At 39.5% G+C, this 19,141-nt stretch overlaps 1 protein-coding gene across 5 annotated transcripts in view; it reads left to right on the forward strand.

Moving 5' to 3' along the window:
• The window catches only part of Slc26a7 (solute carrier family 26 member 7), a 114,337-nt gene that overhangs the window by 55,334 nt on the left and 39,862 nt on the right, over nucleotides 1–19,141 (forward strand). For all 5 annotated transcript variants that reach the window (XM_050164316.1, XM_050164329.1, XM_050164348.1 and 2 more), the window contains 2 exons: nucleotides 4,936–5,100; nucleotides 17,575–17,727. In XM_050164316.1, coding sequence (XP_050020273.1) covers nucleotides 4,936–5,100; nucleotides 17,575–17,727 — 318 coding nt within the window. The remainder of the gene's footprint in view (nucleotides 1–4,935; nucleotides 5,101–17,574; nucleotides 17,728–19,141) is intronic.

Raw genomic sequence — 19,141 nt, forward strand, 5'->3', positions numbered from 1 at the left:
ATATATCTGTAAAGTCCATTGACCACAGGCACTGTCATGTAGCCTGTTTTTGAGTGAATGTTGTAGAAAATGGGAATTAAGGTGTGGGGACAATCTGCATACAGCTTTGGAATTATGTAGAGGACATCTGCTATTCTTTTCCACGTATTTAGAAAGTCATGTGTTGACTGAGGTCTCTGTCCTGCCTGGTTCCCCCAGAGGTTAAGTCCTGAAGAAATCACACAGAGGCCTACATTAATTATAAACCTATTGGCCTAATATCTCAGGCTCCTTATTAACTCTTATAACTTATATTAGCCCATAATTCTTATCTGTGTTAGCCACATGGCTTGGTACCTTTTTAGCAATCTCATCTTGCTTCCTCTGTGTCTGGGTGATGACTGCAGACTGAAACTTCACCTTTTCTTAGTCTATATTTTGAGCTGTGAACTATGTATCAAGTCCTCTAATTTGCAGCAGTGTTACGCCTATCTCAGACTGGGTGTCCCACAAGTACTCAATCAATGGACAAGTCAGTGATTTGCCATAGCGAGTAGGCTAGATACCCAGAACAGCAACCACACCTGACATGCATGCTGTCTCATATTGACATTTCCTGATCAAACTTTAAAAATTGTCTGAAGGTCACTTGAAAGAATTGACCAAAATCTGAAATGCATTTAATTTGCATATAACACATGATTTTTTTATACAGCTATGACTAAATAATACCACGATAGTGAATCTTGATAATACATGTTTGAGGTTTTAAGCATTAGCCTAGAACATTGGTATTGTTGTGAACTGCTGAAGTACGTTGCATGAAATCTGTGCTCTCCTTAGATATTGCATGACTATTTGGGGGAGTTGATTAGCCATAATAAAATCAACATCATCTATTTTGGTAAAAGGAGCTTCAAAATCCTTAATACTGGGCCTAAGTGAAATATTCTTGAGAATCTCCACTTTGCATTTTAAGTTTGTAGATGATCTTGGACTAGACTGTGGGTTCCCTTTCCAACGCTGCCTGTTCCAGAATTTGCTGCATTCAGGTTGTACATAGCAATTTCTGTGTACCAGATCAACTCCCCCATGAACAAACTTGTGCAGTTTGGATGATGGGAAAAGGGAGTTCTTTAACACTCTTCTTTCCCCACTTCTCTCCTTGCCCATCCTCTTCTTCCCTTCATCCCTTTCTTCTCCTCCTTGTATCTGCTATTGATCTGGATTATGAAGAATGCTGTGGAAACTTCAAATATTCAAAGACCTGAATGAATCCTCAATTTATATTTTAAGTAAAAGTAACTATTATGATTCTCTTCACATGACACTCTTAAGAAGGTAAGGCTACAGATACAGTAAGTACAGCTAGGTTTCCAAAAACTTGAAAATAAAGAAAGGGTAAGACAAAAGAAAGTACTGTCTCCTGTATGTTTTCAATCCCTGCCCAGTGGTCCACGTCATAAAGAGTTCTTGAAGGACCCATTGGCCTTCCACTCAAGAACTCTCTGTTCCCAATGTTTGCCCCTTGCTGGCAAAATGTTTTAAAGGCATAGATCTGTGGGTATGTAGTGTATTACAATCGTTGAGGTTCTGGTGTTTTAAAAGAGGATAGGCCCTTGTTTCTGATTTCTATGGCTTAGTAGACTTCAATGTTTTCACCATTTGAAATGGTTGGACTCTTATGGCACCCTAGAGTCGTTCTGGACCTTTCAGTTTGGAAACGTAGGTTGTAGAAATGACCAAGCTGTTAGGAAGGTCATAGTTTAGGCAGTTACTGTTAGTGGCCACTTCAGATTTCTCAGGCATAGCAAGCCATTAACTCATCTGAAGAGACTTTGTAGTTTAGGACATAAAGCAAAGGCAGAAGTTGAAGTGTTGACAGTCCTGCAAAGAGGGGAGCTTCCCAGCCTTCCAGGGGTGCATAGCCTTTTATTTATGTGAACAGCTTCCAGAGTTTTAAAGGTGTGAATGAACTACATGTATGATTCATTTCGATAAAATGAAGACCCAAAGCTGGTGTTCTTTGGAGTTTAATAAAATGCTAATTTCATCATCATGACCTAAAAGAGTTAGTGCCCCTAAGTGGGAATTTGTGATCTTGCTTATACAGAGATACTTGGGAATTCTTGGTTCACTGTCTTTCTAGATTGTGTTTTCAGAATAAAATCAACAGACTATGTCAAGAGTCAAGAGAGGCCACAAAGATCACTTTGTTCCATTAGTGCCTATGTAAGCTTGGTTGCAATGGAGTTTCCAACAGGGTCTTGTTTCTACTTTCCGAACTGACACAAGGCTTTTAAAACAAAGCATAGTAACAGAAGCCATAGCCTTCTCTTCCTGTGTTGGCAGTGGAACTGGGCTCATTTCTGTCTTGATGCCTCTCACTCTTCTCTTATCAGATATTGAGTGAGGGGTGGCTGCTAAGCCACAAGAATTCCAATATAACCCTTTCTGCACTCACATTCTGTCAAAGCTTCCAGGGTTGAAAAAAATGATGTGGCCATATCTGCGTCTTTAAAACTAATAGCTTGTTTTCTGTGCAGAGCAGATATGTAAAATACCCCATGACATCTTTCTGTATTGCCCATCCTGCATGATTTACAGGTTTCAAAGCGTTATCATGTATTATTTTATATGCACCTTGCCACAGCCCGAAAAGATGGACAGGGCACACACATCATTCTGATAACTTACGGATGATGATTCAGTTCAAAGGACTGAAGTAGATTTTCCACAGCCACATATTTAGGATGTGGGAGAAAAGAGGACCATAAAGCTAATGTTCCAGCTTCTGCCCAGGAAACGCCACTTAATATGAGAGCATCATTGCTGGCAGCCAAACATGAATTGCGATGCTATCATAATATAGATGTCACGCATTTTGTAATTTATGTTCTGGTGGTAGCAGATAACATTTTGAACGTCTACGTCTCACTGTTAACCTTTTGATTGCAGAAAATTTCTCTGCTATTTTTCTGTCTGGTCTTTTCTTAATTTCATTTTCCAGCAGGAATTTTAGGACTTGACCTAGATACTATTATTAAGCCATTACTTGTTTCTTTTTTCTGGAAGGGATACTCACAAATATAATCTACTGTTACTTTTGAACTAATAAATGTTACTTTTTACTGATTCTGTGACTGAGTTTAAACTGTCAAAGAACTTCTTAAAGCCCCCTTGCTATTTTCTCTGGCAAAAGATACAGTCCTAGAAATGGCAGGAGCATGTTTTTGCTTTATGAGCTTATTTTGAAATAGAAGATGATGCTGTGTTGTTTGAGGTTTCTGTCCTGCCGGGTTCCTGCAGTTGTTAAGTCCCAAAGAAATCACACAGAGGTCTACATTAGTTATAAACCGATTGGCCCATTAGCTCAGGCTTCTTATTAACTCTTATAACTGATATTAGCCCATTATTCTTGTCTGAGTTAGCCACGTGTCTTGGTACTTTTTTTGGTGAGGCAGTCACATCTTGCTTGCTCTGTGTCAAGGTCATGATTGCAGAATGCAGAATTTTCTTCCCAGAATTCTCCTGTTCTTATTGTCCTGTCTCTACTTCCTGCCTGGTCACTCTGCCTATACTTCTTGCCTGGCTACTGGCCAGTCAGCATTTTATTAAACAAATACAAGAAACAAATGTTTACGGGGTAAAACCATTGTCCCACAGCAATGCTGGCGGTCATAAAAAATGTTTAAGAAAACTGTTTTTTATAGTGATTTCTATAAAGTCCTGCATCTTTACACACATCCCTATTCTCTATCTCCTCCTGTATTCTGTCTGTCTGTCTGTCTGTCTGTCTGTCTCTCTCTCTCTCTCTCTCCCTCCCATTTGTGGTGGTTTGAATGTAATTACCCCCCCACGTGTTCATAGAAAATGGCAGTATTAGGCGGTGTAGCAATGTTGGAGTAGGTGTGTTGTTGTTGGAGGAAGTGTGTCACTGTGGGGGTGGGCTCTGAGGTCTCATATATGCGCAAGCCACACTCAGTGTCTCAGACCACTTGCTGTTGCCTGCTGATGAACATTTAGGTCTCTCAGCTTCAGCACCATGTCTGTCTGCATGCCACCATGTCCTACCATGATAATAAACCTCTGAAACTGTAAGCCGCCCCCACTCCCAGCTAAATGTTTTCCTTTATAAGAGTTGCCATGGTCACGGTGTCTCTCCACAGCAATAGAAATCCTAACTAAGACACTGTCTCTATCTGTATTTTCATCCCTATTCCCATCTCTGTCAGTATTCCCTTCTGGTCTGTGTTCTCATCTATCTGTATCATCTGTCCCTATCTGTATTCCTACCTGAGGACAGGTCTGCTGTCTTCTTAGGAGGCATTAGTCTTTAGAGTGGATGCCCGGGATATTTTATCAGGCTTTTCAGAAGCTCAGGGATGACATTCTTTTCTCAATGCCTTTGAAGTTACACATTTATTGGGTATCAAGTAGTGAATCATGATTCTTTCTGATACTTTGAAAATTTTGTATGTTAATGAGAATTTGATTTTTCTTCCACAGAGATGCACGTGTTATTCTAGTACATCTTTCTCTTTGCCTTTAAAGGAAATCGTTTCCTAATTTTGCAGCACAGTTAAACAACAGTTTGTTTTATTGCATTTTTTTTTCCAGTATTGTGAACTCCAGTAGGAATTAACGCAGAAGCCTGGTCAGATCTGATGACTGCATTCCCAGCAGCTCAATAAGGAAAAGAATGGTCAACATTCAGAGAGAAAACCATTGGGCTAATTTTGATGAAACCATGCATACTGTACTTAGTAAAATTTGGGACACTATTAAACCTTGTAATATTCTCAAAACACACAAATACTGAATAGATCAACTTAAAGAAACCCATTCCCCAATTTGCTATGCATCTATAATCAAAAGTATGTCTAGCACTCATTTCTTTAGGAACTTGGAGAATATCACCTGAATGTGACGGCCAACTCTCCTCTGTCCTTTTAGGTGGCTATGTTTGTGCTGCAGCTGGGCAGTGCCACGTTCCTGGTTACAGAGCCTGTGATCAGCGCGATGACCACGGGGGCCGCCACCCATGTTGTCACTTCACAAGTCAAGTATCTCTTGGGAATTAAAATGCCATACATATCTGGACCACTGGGATTCTTTTATGTAAGTTTTCTAAGTGTCTCTGTTTGTGTGATTTGAGTACATGTTTCACAAAATTGAATTTAGCCTACTTCAGTACTGAGTAAAAAAAAAGGATGTCTTAAGTGTGATTAGTATATGAAACTAGTTTAATGAGCACAATTTACTTATTTTGGTACTCATTTCTTATGTAGTGAATAACAGTAGAAGCTGACTGGTGAGAAAAAGTGGTCGTGTATTTTTGTGAGTCAGATCTACTGCCAAGTTCTAATGAAATCCATCCACCGGGCTTTTGATCCACTAACAACAGCACACTCTATCACATTGTTGCAGAATTGTGAACTGCAGGTGGGATCAAGACAGAGTTGTGGTTGGTATTGCTGACCGGAGCCCAGTAGCCGACAATCAGCTATTAAAAGCCAATTGAACTTGAGAGGCAAATGGCTGACCAGTTTCAGCATATTTCCACAATAGCATTCCATTGCTCCTGCCTTCTTTGGAGACTTAAAATCCATGAGAGCTTAGGACTTTGCACTCAGTTTGAATTTTATAACAACAATAGCAATAACAACAACAACAACACATTCAAGCGATGAACTTCACAGAAAAAAATATAATCTTCACTTTACTTAATTTTGTATATTGCTGTTTGCTCAGTAATATCTATGTGTCATAGCAGGAGTTGTGTCGGCCTTAATCTTGACGCTGTTGTCTGAACAGCCACCAGATATATGGAAGCGCATAACTGACTGGGCTCCCTTCTAGTGTGGGGTTTGTTGCAGGTGCATCTCATTCTTCCATTCTGTAGCAGGAATTCACTTCAGTTGCATACCGTTATCTGCATGACATTGTTGACTTTTTCATCCTTTTTCTCGTGTGTATGTGTGTTCTCATGTGTATGGGCACACGTGTGGGGATATGTATGTGCAGACTGAGGCTGGCTTCAGGAGTTTCCCCTGTTTTCTCTACTTTAGTAATTTGGACAGGGTATCCCACTGAGCCCAGTGCTCATGATCATGGCTCATTTCCTATTCTGTTTGCTCTGAAAATCCTTCTCTGTCTTCTAAGCATTGGAATGACAGGCAGGCCCCTTGCCTACCTGGCAGTTACACTGTTTGGGGATCTGAATGTCAGGCTTCACACTTGCCTCGAAAGCACTTTAACTCCAGAACTATCTCCTAGGCCCCAGTGATTGTTTATGTAATATACATTTCAAGTTATGGAATTACTCTATCAAAATGATTTTATATTTTTACCAAATTTCTATCTGGAAATTTCTACATATTGATATTTTACTTCAACTTTATCATTGCCAGTTCTGGCTGTTACTGTTTTTAAAAAGTACCAACATCTGTGGAGTGGGCTGTCAAGTCCTTTGGGCCGACGTCAGGAAGAGGGATAGCTGGGCCAGAGGAATACAGAAAAAGGAGAAATGTACTAATTATAGTATAATCTCGAAAATAAAAGGAAAAAAGATTCTGAATACCATGCACTCATATATGGAATTATCAGAGTTAATAACAGCACTATTTTGTAAGTGTGAGAATGAGAGAGATATGCGGAAATTCTCATCCATGGTATTGTATACAGGTAGTGTCTGGGACACGTGCCCAGCACTAATAAGAAGTGGGTCTAAATCCTTGCCCTCCTCAAGCTCTACTTTTAATATGACAAACAAAAATGACCAAACACACACAAATAAACACAAATTGGAGTAAATGTTATGAAATTTAAAAATTATCAACTTGGTATTTGAAAAAAAAATCTCCGTTGTGTTAATGTCCCTTTGTCTGCGTCAGAGGCAAAGTAGTAACAAAGACGCAGCCTTGATGGTATGGGGCTGTCAGTTGGTTCTGAAGTGTTTTTGCTTAGGTAATATCCGGGCTCAGTGCTTCATTCACTGCAAGAGAGCTTAAAATCAAAACAAGAAAATTGGAACTGTGCCTGGAAGCAACATAATTCCATGCTCCCAACTCAAACAAAAACAGACCAAAGTAGCTGTAAGCCATCAGATGACTGGCTGAGAATTAAGACCTTCGGTGACGCCCAGTCTACAGGACAGAACAAAATTGGAGGAGATTCTGCAGTGACCTGCCTGGGAATGGTGTGTTAATCTGTGCATGGGCAGAGGAGAAAATACATGTGGGGTAGAACTGGGCCCTGTTTGGCCATATCTGTGCATGCTGATTAATCTCTTTGTTCTCAGGAGTGTGTTTAAATAAAAGCCACACTGACTTGGGAATAACATTTCCTCTTCCTCCATTTGTTTCTGTGTGGACGTGCTCCCTGAAGTATTATGTATGTCATTGCCTTCTCTTGTATATTGTTTTCTTGTAAGGTGAACTGCAGGTTACTTTTTCTTATCTAGATCAAACACTGTAGGGCCTTTGGAGATCTTTTATAAGATCTCACACAGAAACTGCATCAGAGTTAGGTGTGTGCTGAGACTGCACATTTTCCATCCATATTACTTAGTTTCTAGAAGATGCAATGCTTAGTTTTGATGGAAAATATTTAAAAATCTTACTTTTGCTGGCCTGTGTCAGAGGATCCTATGCTCTTAGGTGTGTTGGAATTGGTGGTTCATTGCTCTTGGTCAATGTGCTAACAGTTCTGTAATCAAAAATAGTCATGATTCCAAACAGGAAAGAGGCGAGCTAATAAGCCCAGTACTTGAGAGCCTATAGAAGGCCATGCCTATACTTCCTGCTTGGCTCCTGGCCAAACAGCATTTTATTAAACAAGTACAAGACACAAATGCTTACAGGGTAAAACCATTGTGCCCCAACACAAATTATAGCTAAGCACCCCTGGCCACTCTTTGATTTGTAGGTGGAAGTTGCTAACAAGTCTACTCATGGGAGCAAAGCTTCATAAATCTTGCTTGCTACTCTGCGTGACCACCCGGAATTTAAAGGGTCCTTATATTTATAAGAAGCTTTTTAGAATAACTCTCAAACCCTCTGTCTTTGTCAGGATTCATCAGAGGAACAGCATTGAAAGAATGAAAAAAACATATGAATCCATTTATATATACATGTCTTAGGGTTTCTGTTGCTGTGAGAAGACACCGCGATCATAGCAACTCTTATCAAGGAAAACATTCCATTGAGGTGGTTCACCATTTTGGAGGTTTAGTCCATTATTATCATGGCAGGACCTGGTGGCATGCAGGCAGATATGGTGCTGGAGTAGGAGGAGCTGAGATTCTTATGTCCTTTCCTTCAGACAACAGGAAGTGAACGCATCACTCTGAACATAGCTTGAGCATAGGAGACCTGAAAGCCTACCCCCATGGTAGCACAGTTCCTCCAACAAGGTCACACCTACTTCAACAAAGCCATAACTCCTAATAGTTATGCACCCTTGGGGGTCATATTTTCCAAGTCACCACAATACACACACACACACACACACACACAGACCCAGATCCAGATCCAGACACCCCCCCCATGCACACACACTTTAATCACTTACAAGTTGTGGTGCAGCTAATTCAACAACCAAAGGGCCAATAATCCAGATGTTGTTGAATCCTTGAGACTGGATATCTTAGCTGGTCTTCAGTCTCCATTGGAATCCTGAAGAAGTAGCCTCTTCCTCCAGTGAGAGAATGCCTCAGCTCAGGATAGATGAGCTTGACATCAGGAGTGAAGGGAAGCAGGGAAAAGTGAACGTTCCCTTCTTATTTGCCGTTTTGTATAGGCTGGCAATCAGAAGGTGTGGCCAAACTTAATGGGGTCTTTTCTCCCCAAGTAATCCAGTCACGACAGTCCTTCACAGGTATGTCCAGCTGCTTGGTGCTTGGGTTTTTATTGATTCCAGATGGGAGCAGTTAAGTTAACAGCCCTGATCAGTCCTCACCGCCTCACAGTTATAAAAAGAATTGATGCAATTAGGTCTAATTTATCCATTTATCATTTCTCTTCCGTATTTCCTTCATGCCCAACTCTGCCTTTCTCTTTGTTCAAATTTCTATCTATATTTTGCTTCTTAGAAAATGTTCTTCCTTGATACATAGCTGTTTTGTAAAGACTTTGAAGGACATTGTAATCCGTTCTCAAGTTATTTGAAGGGTAAAAAATTAACTTTTGTTCTGGGTTAACTTTTAGTTTCCATGACTTTATTAGGACCAGGTAACTAATTAAGCTGTTGTTGTTTTCTTTTCATAGAAGTGACAACGGGATTTGAATGTTAGAATTCAAGAAACTCAGAATCAGACCATAGGTACAGCCAGGGACTGAACAAATGATATGGCGCCTTTAAACTCTGGCTGCCAGTTTTGTTAACGGATGGCAATTATACTCTGGAGGGTTAATTTTAAAAAAGGAAAGTCTGGATCATAGCTATTCAGTAAGGGCCAATCACTGTCTTCTTACTGGTGATGAATAGGTATAAAACTCTAGATTCTTCACACTTCTGATTAATTAATCAATAACAATGCTTCTCCCTAAAAGACTTTCAGTTGGCTGCACAACAAAAAACAATAAAATAAACTCACAAGTCTCTTTGCAGCTCAAAAGTCACAATGAACTGAAACTTATAAACCTTGAAGGTAAATATTTCTACTTTTAACGAGAGCTTATCATGAGATTTGAGGACATCTGTATTTTAAATTTTATTTACAATTGTCCACTAATTTTGTCCCAAATCTCCTCAGCAATGATAATGCCACTTAGTAAATTATGTGCTGTCCTTTGATATATTTGGGATTAAGCAGCAATAGTCATGTTAGAAGGGTCACTCTGTCTTGGGGCGCAGGCTCCACAGTGAAAGTGCTCTATGTTCATCTTCTGCAGAGCCAGGCGTTTGACTCCTGTGTTAGTGAGCTGTGTCTCCAAACATAGAACAGAAAGCTTTAATTCTTCAGAATGAAAAATGCTTTTTAAGAACCGAGAGATAATGAAGTATGTCTTACTAGGAAGGGTGTTTTCCCCAAAGAGCATAATAAAAATGACAGAAATTCCTCCTTCATCTGTGCACATGTGGATTTCCTTGAGAAGGCGCCAGTGGTGAGCCTACTGCAGCCTATGAGAAACTTGGCCAAGTTCATCTCACTGGCCTGGCTTCACGTGAACACTGTTCTAAACGATTATGCGCAGTTCTGTGCACTGAACTCAGGAGAGAGGGCAAACTTGGCCGCATTTCCAGTGACTCTTCTTGGAAGCTTTTACTTCTACCCTTAGAAATGTAGACTTTAAAATGGAAAACAGTCCTGTGTGCATCTATACTCCGAAGTACAAGGACAATGCTTCTCTGGTTTGCTGTTCACAGACTGCAAAAGCAAAAACCAAGAATGCTAATAAAGTGGAATCGAAACGTCAGAGGGAACTCAGAGCCAAGGAAACATTTTCTTTTATAGAGAATGAGATCACAACTAAGTATGAACAAATGAAGTTTATATTTGGAGAACAAATCTACGTTAAAGATAAAGGCCCTCTGGGACTCCACAACAAGAATACACTCTGGTGGCTTATGAAGGGCCCCATTTTCTCAGACATTGTGACATCTCTGTTGTGGGTTGCATGGATGCCAATATAGCAAAAGAAAAAAAAACCCGACAGAACAAGTTGAAAGGGAAACAGAGTGTTCATTCTCAGCCTGATTTAATCAGTAGTGCAGGAATAGCAAATGAGACTACATGGACATTTACAGTCAAGGTTACTTTCGAATTCTAAATCAGAGAGCAAATATTTTTGCAACTTAACCATCTTGGGCTAAGCGCCTTCCTTCCCCCCACAGTTCACTGAAAAATGCCCCACCGCAAACCCAGTGCTCAAGTAATTCAAATTAAGCTTATTTTTCTAAACAAGGGATGGCTGAGTGCCACGTGAGCCGTGGTATGCTTGGCTGAATGCTGGGTTCAAGAGAATTTTGTGTGCCCATGTTGTTTCTAGCTGCTGACATACCATGCTTCCCACTCTGGTTTGAGACTTCATTTTTCCCTTGAAGCAAGAGCGAATGGATTGATTCCCAGCATGAGATACAATTGATTGGAGATCTATGTAAAAATGTATAGAATGTTGTTTTTCTGTCCTTTTTGATGTTTTGTACTAATGACAATGTAACCTGAGATCGATACTCAATATTTCGCTCTTTTCTTTTGGTATTTGTGTTCACTGCTTTGCAGGAAAGAATTATAAGAAGCTTATCAGTACTGATCTTGAAATACTTAATAATGTAATGGTATGTAGGCAAAGTTGATAGGAGACATCCAAATCTTCGAAGCAGGGAAACTTGTTTAAACATTTGTTGGAGAATGATGAAAGATAGGCTTTGGGGATTTGTGGACTTACCAGGAGCTTGGATTCAAATATCATCAGGCGAGAAACAGCTGTGGTGGCGGGTCATGTTGGGGCAGCTGAGGCTCCTGGGTAAATGCACCAATGGCCTGATTGCTGCTTTAAGTAAGAATGCAGCAATCTAGAAATATTGTTCTGACTGCCATGAAATGATGAAGAAAGGAGCATTCATCCTTGATTAAAAAACTACTAGAGCCGGGTGGTGGTGGTGCATGCCTTTCATCCCAGCACTCGGGAGGCAGAGGAGGCAGATCTCTGTGAGTTCAAGCCCAGTCTGGTCTACTGAGTGAGTTCCAGGACAGCTATGCAGAGAGACACTGTCTTGAAAAACAAAAATAAAAACCAAACAAACAAAAACTCTAATAGAACAGATATATTCACTAACTTTTTGTTGACAGATCCATAAGCATTGAGGATGCAGCTGATAAATACTTTCCTTGTTTTTTATGAGGAGGGGTATGAAGTCAGGTGGTTTGATACAAAGACAAAGAGAGGAACAAGAATCTCATGTACTTTTATGGAAAAAATGGGTCACTGCTCGACAGAAGTGGTATGATAGGGAGGAATGTGTTCGTAAGGTGGTCATACACCTCTGCTCTGAAAACATGGCTTTCTCAGCTCTCTGTCTTTCCCAGAGCTGAGAGACACCCATCCACAGATACAAGCTTGACATGATGGCGGAGCAGACAGAAGAGTTCTTTTCTTAGAACACGTCTAAGTGAAAGTCAGAAATTGTGTGATTCTTTTCCTCACTCCTGAACTCTGCCTAGGAGACGTAGGCTGCAGATGTGCAGATTGTTCCCAGCTGCAGCAGTGTTCAACCAGACAGACCCTTCAGCAAACTCTCTCCACTGTGAGACGATGGCAGTCACATGATCACAACAGTCCAGTGGGTCCTTCTTCAGAAGACGTTCTTCCCAAAATGTAGGAAACGTCCACATTTTCAGACTTGTATTTGTGCACGGATCAGGTCAGATGCGTTCTGACAAAAGTCTGCACCTGAATGAGCATATGTAAAAGTTAGCATTTTTTCCCCTCTGGAAACAGTCTTGGCCTTGTGGCTGATGACTAACTCAAAATCATATATTTAAAAATAAGACCAATAGATTGACAGTTATTACTTTGTACCTAATATTCAAATAGAAAGCTGACATTTAGCAAAATTTTCTGGTTTTACTGATACTTCTATTTTCCTAGTGCAGTGCAATCTTGTTCACGACAGATCCTGAGGACAGAGATGGCACATGCATAGTAAATAGTATCAAAGGGTTTACGTGTTTTATTTTGCATGGAAATATGTATTTAAATGTTCTTTGGGGTTCCTTTATAGGTAGTTCAGAATTACCAATGGAGATTTATTATCAATGTTGTTCTCATACTTTAAGACATTTTAACTAACTTTACCTCCTCTCTATATATTTTTTGTGGTAACCAGGGTGTTAGGAAAGGAGAAACCTTCGGGTGACATATTTCTAGTTAGCTGAGGCTTGAAGAAACAGTCCATTATGTCTTTAACACCTGTTCATATTTTCTAAGCATGAGATCTGTGTTGTGTGTCACGAGCTTTGTAGGTGGACATCCTGGAATTCTCTCCCTGCATGAGTGTGTCTCTATGCAGGGTCTTAGATCCTCGGTCACTCTTGCGCAGAGAAAAACAACTGTTTGGGGGTGACTTCAGGGAGGCCTTTGGCTTTTTTGTTAACTAACACTGTCAGCCTTTTCTGCCTTCAGTTTTGATTCATTCCTAGAAAATTTGATACTAAACATCTGATCATTTAGATCAGATCGACCACACCAAAGGCAGGTTACTTGGAATTTTCTATGCTGGTAGCAGTAGCATTGATCTCATTGCTTCCCACAAACTAGAACCTCAGTAAGCGCGAGTGGATGCAGCTCCCGCTACAGACCCACCCTCAGGGGCTTAGCCCCAGTCTCCACAGTGAGGAAAGAAGGCATTTATATAAACCCGGCCTTTCCTCTTTCAGAGTCTCATGTTCCACTCTATGCCATCCAGAGGCTTATTTTTGCTTTTGCCATATCAGAAAAGAATGTTAGTTTGCTCGACAGTGTCACCTTCTTTCAAATACTTTTCAAGGAGTTGAGAAGCCATCACTGAAAAAATAGACAAACTTATAAAAAATGGCCAACTCAGTTAAAAACGTGTGTGTTTGTATGTGTAAAAGTACCTATGTAGTGTTTCATAAAAACATGACGTCTATTTAAATTAAATGTAGCAATGGATATGAGTATGTATTTTTCATTCTTTGAACTGTCTCAAAGTGGATTTGTTTATGTATATATTGATTTCCATATATGCCCTATAACAATAGTATTATAACTATAACTATAGTATTATAGTTCCAGAAGCTCCGAGCTTGTTTATTAAGTTGATCAGGCAGTTCTACAAACTTGGCTATGAGTCTGTACAGCATTGCTGTTGCTCCTCTGACCTCTGAGAGGTCAATGATGACCCCTATAGGAGATTTTAAGTAGTCTAGTGAGTGTGTACCAGCGTGTCAAGACAACCAGACTAGAGTTTAAAGGCGTTTAGCGTGTGTTTAGGATACCCAGAGCACTAAGTGAACACATAGAAATGCTTGCGTTTGTCCTTACCTCCAGCTCTGCAGGTCTGCCTGTGTCACCCATATCCCGTAAGCTGATGTAGCTTGTGACTTCTCTCAGTGGGTCCACATGACAGTCATTAGGACTCCTCCCAGCCTGTTCTCCTATTATGTTCTTCATGCCTGTGTTCTTATTTTAATGAGTCCTTGTCCACCCACCCCCATGCTTTTCTGCAGAATCTTTGTGAGACATGCTTTGTTTGACGAGCTGTAGTTTAATCCAGACAGACAATAAAATCCCAGAGGGGGGCTCTCATTCCTCTCATTCTGGGGTGGTCATTTGTATGACTGCAAACACATGTTCTCCAAGTGCGCATCACATAACAATCTGGTATGGATTGGGAGCCTCATTGTCATGGCATACTTTAAATCTCGTGGGGGAAAGGCATAAGGAATAACGCAGAGCTTTAAGACATTTGAATGATTTGCTCTTGGATGAATAATCTCAGTATTATTCTCAATTACCCTCAAACCACTGGACAGAGACATGTATTTTGAGAGAATTTCTCGACACTCTTGTTTGCTCCCATCCTCATTGAGATATATCACACCGAGGAAAACTATATTTCTTAAAAAATTTTAAAAATTGATTTAGTTCAATTTTGATTTTATGTTCATGGATGTTTTGAGTGTTTATCTGTGCACCATGCACCCGCAGTGTCTGTAGTGGCCAGGAGAGGGCATTGGATCCCCTGAAACTGGAGTTTATAGTTGCCAGCTGCCAAGTGGGTGCTGGGGATCAAACCTCTGGAAGGCAATCAGTACTCTTAATCACGGAGCCATCTTACAGCCTCCTGACTGGATTTCTGTCGCTACTAGGGGCGCTGCGAATGATTTTCATTTACAGTGCGTAGTGGCAGAAAAAGCATGCTCTGTTTCTCATGAAGCCATGTTGAGCAGTGTTGAGCAGTGTTGAGCAGTAAGAAGCAAAACTACCTGCTCCATGTTCTATGATGCATTCCTAAATGTATCTGATTTCACAGTGGATGGTTTGTGATTGTCGTCATTATTATTATGATTATCATTAGTTTTATTATGGCTTCATCTGTGAGTTAAAGTTCAAAAATCATATCTATATGGCATATGCTGAAATTCATTTCTTGTAAAGTGTTAATCTTTTCTTGACTAAATAGCAATAATAAACAAAACTAGAAATTATTTTCAGATATTGTATCTGTCATAAGCCATTGTAAATATAAAGTATGTTGTTGTGCCTTCATTTTAAAATCCATTCATTGTATTCAAAAGGCCCTGGATATAGGTTAGAAAACACAATTTATAGCTATTTAAGCAAAAATGTTAAGACTTTAGGGAGTGTCTTTTTTCCTTCACTTGGTTGTTGAAGGGAACAGAGCAGTCCCTGACAGTTCATTGTTGAAATGAAATGGGTGTCTCTAGTGTTCCTTGACCAAAGTTTGATGTATTAGATGATGCCGTGTTTCCGCCAGTTTGGGGAAAATAGTAAACACTGAGATGTGAAGAAAATTTTTTTCTCTCCACATACCAATAATTGTAATTCTCCTTTCAGAATCCCAACCTCTCTTCCCAGTGTCTGGTCAGGTTTCCTGAAGACCATTTTTTTGACACTGTTGCATATTGAACCCTAAGTTACACAAGATAGAGGTGCTCTGCTGCCGAGTTGTACCCACCCCCTCCTTATTGTTTAGTTTCCTTACGTGGGACACTGAAATGATGTGCTGTGGGGACATGTGCTCTAGTTGGGTGTGTTAATTAAATTGTTTACTTTCCAGTTAGCACTTCGTATGTATGAATGAGAGACTAAAGTATTGAATCTGCTGTTGGTCACTCTTCTCCTCATCCTGTAAATGTAAGCATACTAACAAAAGTCCCTAATGCTATGTAAGCAGAAGAACATTGCTGTTCTTTGCTATTTTAAACACTAATGTACAAAAATTATAGCTGGTAAAAATCAAAAAAAAAAAAAAGTTCAAACTACCTGACATTAACCGAGTTGCTTTCTCCAAGCGAAGGCTCACTACATTTTCTTTGTCAGAATTATGAGAAAGTTAGTGACCATTCAATATGTACAATTCAGAGGTATGTCCAAGAAGGTGGAAGATAAACATTAGTCTGTATACACACAAAGTCCAATTTAAAAACAATTTTCAAATTAGGTTGCTTAACATCAAAAGTTTATATAGGACCAAAGGTTAGATTTAAGTTAGTTATTTTTTTTCTCTCCTTCACACATAATTTGGGATTCCTCAAAATATGTCCTCTGTCTATGCAAGTTGACCTGGCATTTAGGCAGATACTCACAAGACTCTAAATTATTGAGTTAAATGTTTTTTGGCACTTAATTGAATAAATACAAGGCCTCAACTTTATGAAGGCTTTAATGTTATTTGTTTCCTTGACTTTACTCTAAATTTATTTATCTGCCATCTGAGATTAGCAACATTGATAATCTAATATTAATGTGTTATTATCGTAACTTCTTCATGGTCACAAATAGTTTGATGGTAGCATATGTGTGAACGTGTTGGTGTGTGTGTGTGTGTGGTGAGTGTACAGGCATCTGGGGGTCAGTATCAGGGTCTTCTTTAATTGTTCTCTGCCTCATTTTTTGAGGCAGGGTCTCACGGAATCTGGAGCTCAGAGACGTGTGTAGGCTGGCTGTCCAGTGTGCCCCTGAGATCTTCTGGTCCACCTCTTCCGGTGTGCAGCTGATAAACACTTGCCATTGCTCAGGCTTTTTGATGTGGGTCTGGGCTGTTGAATGCTGAGTCATCAGAGCCATCTCCCCAGTCCTGTATTAGCTTCTTGAGCATACATTTCCAGAAATCATGCATTGCTTTCCTTATAGCCTATGTTCTGACTCTTTAAATGTGACCTTGATGTAAAATACTTCCACAGACTTTTTCCTCCACCTCCTCCTATCTGTAGCCTGTTCAGTTCCCGCTTACTGGTTTTGGAAGGGCAACCATCATTTTTCACACATTCAGTAATATACTTCAGATATCCAATCTGTGTTATTACCATCATGCTGTATTAACTGATTGAATTAGTAGTGATCCCTATACTCTATAGTGGAGTGTATGAATACTCAGGCTCTTTCTAAATTGCTCATCATTGTCAACCTAAGCACTGCCTTACATATGTGCTGATAAGCTAACAAATGCTGAGTGACTGAGAACATGATAGATTATAGTGAGGCAAGCATCTGATGTCGGTTAAATACCAGCTCTTGACGTGTGTGTGTGTGTGTGTGTGTGTGTGTGTGTTCCTGTTAAACTTAGAAGGGTGGTGGGATTCGAAAGGTGGGTGCCTCTTTGCCCATTCATGTGTCAAGGAAGGAGCCAGGGGCATCGTTCTCTTTAACAGTGTCATGTGTAGGAAGAGACTGACCTGAGTTGGATGGAAGAATCAAGGACAAAGAAATTTATGCATGAAAACATGGCTTTTCCCCTTCCAGCCCTTTTCCTCCTTCCTACCTTTCCATCCTCTGGGCATTAGGACTTTTAAATACAGCATCATGGAGTTAATTTATGGCCATATTTGCATTCTGGTGTATTGTGGGCAACCCCGATTTTGCTCCTTTCTCGTTCCTGCAGATTTATGCCTATGTTTTCGAGAACATCAAGTCTGTCCAGCTGGAGGCGCTGCTCTTATCCTTGCTGAGCATTGTTGTCCTTGTTCTCGTTAAAGAGCTGAATGAACAGTTTAAGAGAAAAATTAAAGTTGTTCTTCCTGTCGACTTAGTTTTGGTAAGTATGCAATGAATAACACTTAGTTGTTTCTGGCGGGGGGAGGGGGTAAGTCTGCAGATGCTTGCTATATTTTCAACAGTAACCCACAGCCGTTCCGGTGTCTCATTAATGAAAGACTAATTTGCATGGATATACATTAACGTAAGAAACATTTTGAGTCAGTAATTTTAAAAAGGAAGGGCATATGTTTTCAATTCATACAGCATTTCTCATATGCTTTTAATTTTTTATAAAAATAAGAGGACATATCTCCTGAGATCTCATAAGAGACATGTGTAAGAATGAGTCTCAAATGATATTGGGTATGATCTTATGCAAAACAATAAAATATGATACCCTATGCTATTGCCTTGAAACCTCTGTGACACACATAGAGCTGTTATCTAGAAAATTCTCATTAGTGATTGGGAAGTTTGTTGATTTTCCTGTTACTGAACTCATTTTACCTGTCTGAAAAGATATTCAGGATTTTCATTTGCCCAGGCTGGTACTTTAAAATATATTTGTGGCTGAAAAAATACATCATATCTTGCTTCTAAAGACTGAAGTTTTAAGAGCCTCTCCTGGGAGCACTTAATGAAATATCACATTGATGTGACCACAGTTTACATTAAAGAACTCTAAATGGTCCTTGGATTTTTATGTATATTACAAATAGTATCTAAATAACTTCATTGATTGAAATTTTTAGAGCAAGATCCATGCCATTTTATCTCAAAGTTCTGGAGAAGTTAAGAAATGCCTATTGCATCTTAGAAAGCTGTATTAAAAGTTTTATAAAACCAAGACTGAAACATAATGTAGGGAAACAGGCCCCTAATATAGTCATAAAGCAACTGGCACTCTCTAGAAAACTTGTAAGGATCATTCTAAAATGGATGATATTCTTGACACCAATGAAGTGGACATTCAATGTAATCACAGAATACAGAGGGAAATCCCACATCAAAGTACTACAGAGGAACTGATGAAGAAGCTGAATCATGTCAGAGAAATAGAGCAAAGAATCAGCTGCTGTCTCAGTGACCATTTCAGCAATTTAAAGATTACTATTATATCACATTAATATTTGTATAGTTTAACCATGCCTTTTCTTTTTAAAATCCAAAATAGCATCTTGCTTTTTAAGTTCATTTGATGTTTTAGAAAGTTATAAGTTCAAACATCAACCAAAGACATAGTTAGGAACATGACTACAGAAGTTGCTATGTATTATTGAGCATTGATTGTTAGATGCTCCTTCTTTGATCATGTAATTTTGTTATGCTTTTATTTTATGGCCATGATTGTGGGAAACTTGCACTGTAAATAAATGACTGATGCGTTCATCGTAAGAACATGAATCATTACAAACTGTTTTTTTATTGGTTCGTTTGTATTTGTCCACAGAAAATTTCACAAGTATCATTTT

This window comes from Alexandromys fortis, unplaced genomic scaffold (genome assembly GCF_014885135.2).
Source record: "Alexandromys fortis isolate MF-2015 unplaced genomic scaffold, M_Fortis_MF-2015_v1.1 scaffold_18, whole genome shotgun sequence".
Lineage (NCBI taxonomy): Eukaryota > Metazoa > Chordata > Mammalia > Rodentia > Cricetidae > Alexandromys > Alexandromys fortis.